The sequence below is a fragment of the Myotis brandtii genome, unplaced genomic scaffold (assembly GCF_000412655.1).
Source record: "Myotis brandtii unplaced genomic scaffold, ASM41265v1 scaffold735, whole genome shotgun sequence".
Lineage (NCBI taxonomy): Eukaryota > Metazoa > Chordata > Mammalia > Chiroptera > Vespertilionidae > Myotis > Myotis brandtii.
The window spans coordinates 1,544,688-1,552,832 of NW_005370916.1; the positions used below are offsets into that span (position 1 = coordinate 1,544,688).

Consider the following 8,145-nt stretch of genomic DNA (forward strand, 5'->3'; position numbering starts at 1 on the left):
TGTGGCACCGCTGGGGCTCCGGAGTGGTCGTGGCGCCCCGCCTCGTGGTGACCTGCCGGCATGTGGCCCCCCGCGAGACGGCCAGAGTCCTGGTGCGCCCCACCACCCCCAAGTAAGACCCGCAAGGGTGCTCCCACTCCACACCTTCACCAGGTCTAAAATCTGGATCTTAAATCTCAGGTCTTAATCCTTGGAATTATGGAGGCCTTTTGGCATCACACGGATGATTTGGGGCCCTCCCCTGATCCTTGGCACCCAGAACTCCAGTGTCGGGGATGCTGGGCCTCCTGGCAGGGGCTGAGTGAGACCGGGGCAAGATGCCCAGCAACTCCAGATTTGGGAACTGTAGGTTGCACCCGCATTCCTGCGTGGGCATCTGATTTCCTTCTGAGCAACTTCTCTGCACTCACACACCCCTAGGCCTTGGAATGGAGACTTCCCTGATAGTGGTAGTGAAGCCTCAGGGCCCAGGATGCTGTGCTCCTGGGATAATGAGTTGGACCTGTTCATCTTCTTTATCTTGTAGATCTTAATCAGAGCTTCCCATCTGGATCAAAATGATAGACGTGGAGTCCCACCTAATGAGAATGTGGGAGTGGGGCCCAGGCCGATAGATTTTGCACAGTCTTTAGGTGATCCTGGTGGGCAGCCAGGTTGGGACTTTAGTCATTTGTTCCCTCTCTGCAGGGAAAAGCACTTGCCCTCCGTGCACTTGCTCTGGCAGTGGGGACAGTGGCCTTGGCCTCCTGGCTTGATTTTCTAGTGCACGTTCTTTCTATTTCCCCTGTAGTTTCCAGGTGCTTAACTTAAGCCACAACCAAGCAGGATAGCACCTTGGTGTTAATGCCTGATGTTCTCCTGTACCTGGCTCTCACAGCCTGGCAGCCCAGGCCTTTCAAAATCCTATTGAATTTCTGAGACTAACCCTTGCCTGTTGCGCTGTTGGCCTTCGGGACAACCACGACTGATGAGAATTTCCCTGCCTGTGTGGTCCCAGATACCTCATCCCACCCCGCTTGCTCCTAAGAAAACCACCAGATCTGCTGGGAGCAACCCTGCCGTGTGCAGCAGGAAGTGTCTAAGCTGCCTCGCCTGGAGGTGGCATGTGCAGTCTTGGAGCAGAGCCTGGCACATAGTAAGTGCCATAGACATGCTAGCACTTCTGTAAACAAGGACCCAGAGGGTTGAAATCCTGTCATGCCTGCCCCACCCATGCACAGGATTGTCCCTGTTAAATGAGGCAGCGAAGGAAAAAGCTGGGCACGCTCTGGCTCCTACCGCTCACCCATTACGTAATCTTGGGAATGTTACTCAACCTCTCTGGGTCTCCAATGCCCCACCTAAAATGGAGGTAATATCAGTGCCTCGCTCACAGGGATTCTGTGAGGACTTCATGAATGACGCCCATAGAGTGTTAACATGGGGCCTGGCCCACAGTGCTCACTAGGTGTCGGGTGTTGGTGATCACGGTGACGTGCAGGAAGCTTTGCAGTTGGTAAAGCTGTTTGGAAATAACACCACAGAACGGTTAAGGGACATGACCAGAGTTGCCAGCCTGGTAACTTTTGGGACTGACACCGGATCTTTTGACTCCCACGTCCATGACTTTTACTGTCTCTCATTCATTTGCTTCCTCCCAGCACTAAAGGGTCAGAAAGCCAGCCTGTCCTTTTGTTTCCCTTGCTCCCAGGAGTGCCAAGATCTGGGGACACGTGGTGTTTGCCACTCAGGAGACATCTCCATATGACATAGCCGTGGTGAGCCTGGAGGAAGAACTAGAGGGTGTCCCCGTGCCGGTGCCCACTGAACATTTCTACGAAGGTAAAGGGCAGAGGGGCCCTCTGCTCTGGGCTGGACCTTAGGAAGGAAAGTCAGAGTTGGACACTCAAACCCTGCAGACGAGGGAGCCAGTCCCCCAGCCAACCCCCTTCCCACTCCTGCTGGACTAAGAAGTCAGGAATGTGAGCAAACACTGGCATGAAGTCATCCTGGGTACAGTGCTTTTGCTCTTGGACACTTCCCTTCTTGTGCCCACATGCCCAAGGTGCGGGGAGGCAGGTGGGGTCCCCAGCTAAGGAGGAGGCATGCCTCTTCCCTGCGGCCCTGTGGCAGGCTCCTTACAACATGGCCGGCTGGTCAGAGAGGGCTCCTGTAAGGCTGCGGTGGGTGATTTGAGCAGGCGGCTTTGTGATGCTGCCACAGAAGTTGCCGCTGGCAGCCGACTTTGTGCACGCGGTGTGATGTCACTACAAAGAGCACGGGCTCTCCCAGCTGGCCTCACTGTTGACACTTACAAGCCCCATGTCCTTGTACAGGCAATGTGATGTTCTCTGCCTCGGTCTCCACATGTATAACTGGACACCTTCCTGCTCCTGGGTGCGTGAGGCCTGGGTGAGATGCTGCCTGTAAAGCACTCGGCCCCATGCCCTGTGCAAACACTTGGTAAAGGAAGATTTTGTGGTCGTCGTCACCACTTTTTTTTTTTTACTAAGAGACTACTTATTAGTCCCAGGAGGAGGTGGGTGTTAATTCTGTAAACATTTACTGAGCACCTAGCTGGGTGCTAGGAACTCCAAAAAGTGACCACCCACTCTACTGGGGACGAGGCTGGGGAACAACAGCCTGGCACTGAGAAGTGGTTGAGCAGGTGCAGTGCTGGGAGCTCAGTGCCGGTCCCGGCCTCTTCCTGTGGGGACCTAGGGAGGCTCTCGGAAGGCAGGAGTGTCTGAGCAGAAACTCCCAGGGCAGAATGTTGGGAACTTTGGAGAGGGCCGGGTTGGGGCTGGGGAGGATGAGTCCTGCCAGACAGGAAGAGGCTTTGCAGCTTCATCCTTCTTTCCTTTTTGGCAGGTGAGGCTGTCAGCGTGGTGGGCTTCGGCGTTTTTGGCCAGGCTTGTGGGCCCTCGGTGACCTCGGGCATCCTGTCAGCTGTGGTGCAGGTGGATGACGCGCCGGTGATGCTGCAGACCACATGTGCTGTGCACGGCGGCTCCAGTGGGGGACCCCTCTTCTCTACCTGCTCAGGGGACCTCCTGGGTAAGCAGCGCCTTGGCCCTCTCCCAGCCTTCCCCTGGCTAGAGCCTCAGTCCCAGCTACTGAGGGCTTGGTGCTCACCCCCTGTCTGGGAAAGGTAGTGTCACTGTGCCCGGGAAGTAGTTAGCCAAGGTTTCAGGCTTGTTCTGCTCCTGAGGGTAGAAAGGGACGGATGCTGAGCTGCAAGGAGAGACGTCTGGGTTCTGGTTCCTTCTCTGCCCCTGAGCCACTGTGCAACCGTAGGTAATCCCCCATCTCAGGCAATCTGTGAGACTCAGGAGTTGGATTAGTCCAGGGGTCACAGACTCCATAGCTTACAGAGGCTGGAAGGTCAAGGGATGAATAAGTGAGTGGAGACAGCATGCAGGGGGAGGTCAAGGGTGAGCCGGGGTGAACACTCAGCTCCAGCCCATTGTTGCCACATCATGAAGGAATGTGAGCTAACACTGGCTGACCTTCAGTTTTTCACAAGAAGCTGTGAACCTTCTTTTCTTTTTTTTTCTTCTTCAAATATATGGTTGTTAAATCTTTCAATTTAAAATTTTTGGTAACTCAAGGTTTTTAAAAAAAGTCTTTTATTTAAAAAAACCCCACACAAGACAACATGAATCCATATGGATACCTCCAACTGCCCAACTGTAGTCCAGCACACGGGGTTCATGTGTGCCCCCCTTCTCTTATTTCTGACTGCTTTCTGCCATAGTGAGAGACCTTGCTTTTTCTTGCTACAATAGATTTACTTATTTCTTCAACGGCAGTGTGCAAATAAAGTCAAGCAACCATGACTTTAAAAATATATATATACAGACAAATGCATACAGAAATGAACATATATGTGTACTGGTATGTATGCAGTAGTTAATGTAAATATATATATATATACTGGGTCTGCCCACTGTGACAACCCAGTTGAATGAGCACACTGAGAACCCGATCTCTAATAAAAGGAACTGGGAACTGGTTGGTACCAGGATCAGGACAGGGAAAATGGGCTCTCGTGGTGCTGGAAAGGAAGGAAATGCTAACAAAACAACCCAGTGATGGGACGTGTCAGATGTTGAAAGAACTAAGAGCCGACTTGAAGGAGCTCCCATGGGAGCAACGGAGCAACAAAACAAATAGCAAGGGTATCGGGTGATAGCCCAGCGAAAGCACGAATATCCATGTGTCCAGATGAATAACCAAACCTCAAAATGGAGACGAGCAACAGCTCTTTCTTACAGAAGATTTGCAATTAGTGAAAGCAGAAGAAATGAGGGAAATGGGAAATCACTACTGGCTCACCACGGTAGGAATTGCTGCAGACAGGATCTGCCGATGGATGCTAAAACCAGTGGGCAATAGTTTAAATAGAAATAGGATATTTGCCTAACCCTCAAATATTTAGTACTTTACACGGGAAAATACTAAGTCTACAGTGGAGAAACCTGGGAGATAACCCGTAGCCAAGTGACCCAGTCATTCTTACAGACATCATACACCTCCTTGGGAAGCACTGAGGACACGTTGCTTCTACTGTATTCTCAATAATGTACAACCTCGATCTCATCCTGAGAAAACATCAGGTAAACCCTAATTGAGGGACATTCTACAGAATAACTGGCCTGCATTCTTTGAAGTGTCAGGGCCACAAAAGATGAGGGAAGGCTGGGGAACTGGCCCAGATTGGAGGAAACTTAGGAGAGGCAACACCTAAATGCTGTGTGGGATACTGGGTTGCATCCAAAACAGAAGGAGGACATGAGTGGAAACATTGGTGAAATCCAAATGAGTTCTATGCTTCAGTCAATAGCATTGGTTAATTTGTTGGTTCTGATCAGTGTTTTTTTTTTTTTTCCTTTTGTTTTTAATCCTCACCCAAGGATAATTTTTCCATTGATTTCTAGAGAGAGTGGAACGGAGGGAGGGAGAGAGAGACAGTGAGAAACATCAACGTGAGAGAGACGCCTCAATTAGTTGCCTCCTGCACACATCCTACCTGGGCTGGGGAACCTACAACTGAGGTATGTGCCCATGACCAGGAATGGAACCCGCGACCGAGCAAACGGGCCAGGGCTTAGTCAATGTTCTGTGGTGACATGAGATATTAATAGAAAGGAAAGCTGGATGAAGGATATACAGGAACTTTGTACTATTTTGGCAAGGCTTCTGTAAGTCTAAAATTGTATGAAAAAATACATGCACACATATGTGCACACTAAGCAGGCCAAACAAAATGTGAGTTTGATTCATTCATTCACCCACTCAACAAGTATTTAGGAGAGCCGCCTCTGTGCTGGGCACTGGCTAGGTCTTCGGAGGCTGCGTGAACAAAACCCAAAAGTCCTGCCCTTGTGGACCCGACACTAGTTGGAAAGATAACAATAAGTGAAACAGTGTTAGATACTGTTAGTGTTAAGGAGAAAGTTAAGGCAGGAAGGGGGACCAGGGTTTGTGGAGTTGGTGTCCCTGAAAGAAAGCCTGGCATCGGTCACTCTGGGGGCTTCAAGCCCACCGTAGGCCTAGGACCTCCAGTGTGGAGATGGGCCTCCCTCCCCATCCCTCTGTGTCTGGCTCACACCCTCTTTCCCTCTGACTCCTCCACAGGGATTGTCGCCAGCAATACCCGGGACAATAACACCGGGGCCACCTACCCGCACCTGAACTTCAGCATTCCCATCACGGTGCTCCAGCCGGCCCTGCAGCGGTACAGTCAGACGGGCGACATGGGCGGCCTCCGGGCGCTGGACCACGCTGCTGAGCCAGTGAGGGTGGTATGGCGGCTGCAGCGGCCCCTGGCAGAGGCCCCACGGAGCAAGCTCTGAGTCTGTGTCACCCTCGAGAGAAGAGCGACATTTTATGCCCTGGGAAGTGCTAAGGTGATGGCAGCCTCGGGATCCTGTCACGGCAACCCAGCTGGGCAGCTCCCCCATCAGCACCTGCCGTGCTTGGCGCTGGAGTCTGGATCAAATTTCTCCTCAGCCCCATGGGCCTCCAAGCCAGTAGCCCCTTTTGGGGTGCTCTCTCCAGCCTTCACCCCTCTCTGCTCCCTGGCATAGACACAGCTCTGTTGTTCCCCATCTGGGGGCCCAGCACAGCTGCACAGAGTCCTGGTCCTGACAGGTTGGCTGGAAGGCAGGCCCAGCCCTGGGTTCAAGTCTCCCCTGTCCCCCGATGGCCACTGGCTCCTCTGCTCTCTGTCAGAATTAGCAGCTGACAGAGCACTGGCACTTCCTCAGAAAACCTCGGCACAGAGGCTCTGCTCTGAAGACCGGAGAGAAGGAAAGCGATGTCTATCTCCCTGTTCTGCCAGACCTTTGGGGAGACAGAGTCCCTGAAAGTCAGGACTCCTGGGTCTTCATATGTCGTGTCCGTGACCCACAGGGGCACTCTGCCATAGTGCCTTAGTTTTCCAGCCCATACAATGGGTCTCAGGGATCTTGGGAGGTGGGGAGAGGATTATCAGGTGTCTGGTTGGGGTTTGGGAATAAACAGGACCTATGGAAGGAACTGTATACTTGTATGAACCAGATTCCTTTTTTCCCTTTCTGTGTTGAGAGTTGAATTGGGAATAAGCAAGCACCAGGCACAGAAACGCACCTTTTCTGTCCGGCTTTCTCAGTGTGATTTGCTCTCACAGGATATTCTCATGCCCAACTGGCCCTTCCACGACCTCTGGCCCCTGGAAATTCAGACAAAAGAACTTTGTTGGGCAGAGAGCCCTGAAGTTCACTTCCAGAGCAATTGGCCCTGTTTAGTGGGTGAACTGCCTCGGAAAGGGCACAAGGGGGGTTGCACTGAGGCCCGCTTCCCTCTCTTGGATCAAGGTCCTCTGGTTGCCGAAGTGTTGAATGACAGGCATCTTCCCTGATTCATGGTTTGGAGTAGGTCTTTGGAGATGGGCCACCAGCTCTGAGAAGCCATGCCCCAAGCCCAGTGTGGGGCCACTATACACCCCTCCTCTCTCCTGGCTTCAGGTTTGTGCTGTGATTTTTAGAGTCCTGCCTTTGCACCCTGCCCATTGGAATTCATCTGTAGAGGCCCAGAGCTTTCAATCAATCTTCCTTGACCTTCCCAAGCCCCAGGGCAGGCTGTAGCACTCCCTGTAGCTCTGTCTCCCACAGGGCAGGGCATGTGCCCAGTAAATTTCCGATGCTTGTTTGACTCACAGTTGAGACTCTCCTTTGCCTGCTGTGACCTCTGGCCCCCTTAGGAATGATGACCTGCTGAGGGGTTTCCTGGCTTTAGAGTGAAGGTCCTCCAGCTCCTTGGCTTTACTAGCTGTGAATTTGCCTAAATTCTTAGCCTATGAGCCTCAGTTTGCTCATCTGTGAAATGGAGATTAATGAAACTTACCTTGGAGGACCCCTGTAAATTTTGAGAAGCTATCCAAAACAGTGTGTTTTCGATAACCATTAGCTATTATTTTTCTAGACTACTGGCCAGATTGTTTAATCAGAAATGCCGGGAAGAATGGTGTTAGAAATTGGTGATGGTTGCACAACCTTCACATTACTGAATTGTACATGTTAGAAGAGTGAATTTTATGGGAAGCAAACATTTGTGAACTCCTAGGAACCCAGTGCTGGGTCAGGGCCAGAGGCTCGAGACCTAAAGTCCAGCAGAGTGAGGTCTCTGCCCCAAAGAGCTGGTCAAGGGTGGTTGTTGCTGTCCTCGGGGTCAGAGTTTAATCCCCACCCTACTTTCCTGGAGAGGTTTCAGGAGAAAAAAAAAAAAGATAAAAACGGGAAGTTTGCAAAGTCCAGGACAAATGCAAGGCTTGCTGTGCCTGAAGCATCAGATCCAATCTATGGCTCTGATGGTTCCCTATGAGACGGTTTAGGCTGGGCTGGGCCCATGGGCTCTCTGCACCCACACTCTGGCACCATTGCTCTTCTGGCTGCGAGGAGGAGGTGGAGATTCCCACACCTCTCACTGTATCCCCCTCCAGCCTACATTCATGGGGCAGATATCAGCTGGGAGAGGAGGAGAGGCAAAGGTTCCAGAGAAGAGGAAGATGCAGTCTGGGCTTTGTAGGTGAGACTGGTGCCCACAGGAGCGCACCAGCTTTTCTCCCAGCTCGAGATGAATCAGCACCAACGTCTAGATCAGCGGTTCTCAACCTGTGGGTCG

General features: G+C 51.9%; 1 protein-coding gene across 1 annotated transcript; it reads left to right on the forward strand.

Moving 5' to 3' along the window:
- Positions 1-2: 2 nt before the first annotated feature.
- TYSND1 (trypsin domain containing 1) lies at positions 3-6,527 on the forward strand (the record flags this gene model as incomplete). Its single annotated transcript, XM_005882732.2, has 4 exons — positions 3-112; positions 1,691-1,821; positions 2,851-3,036; positions 5,620-6,527. Coding segments are annotated over 4 exons (645 nt in total), but the record flags the coding sequence as incomplete, so codon positions are not given.
- Positions 6,528-8,145: the final 1,618 nt, after the last annotated feature.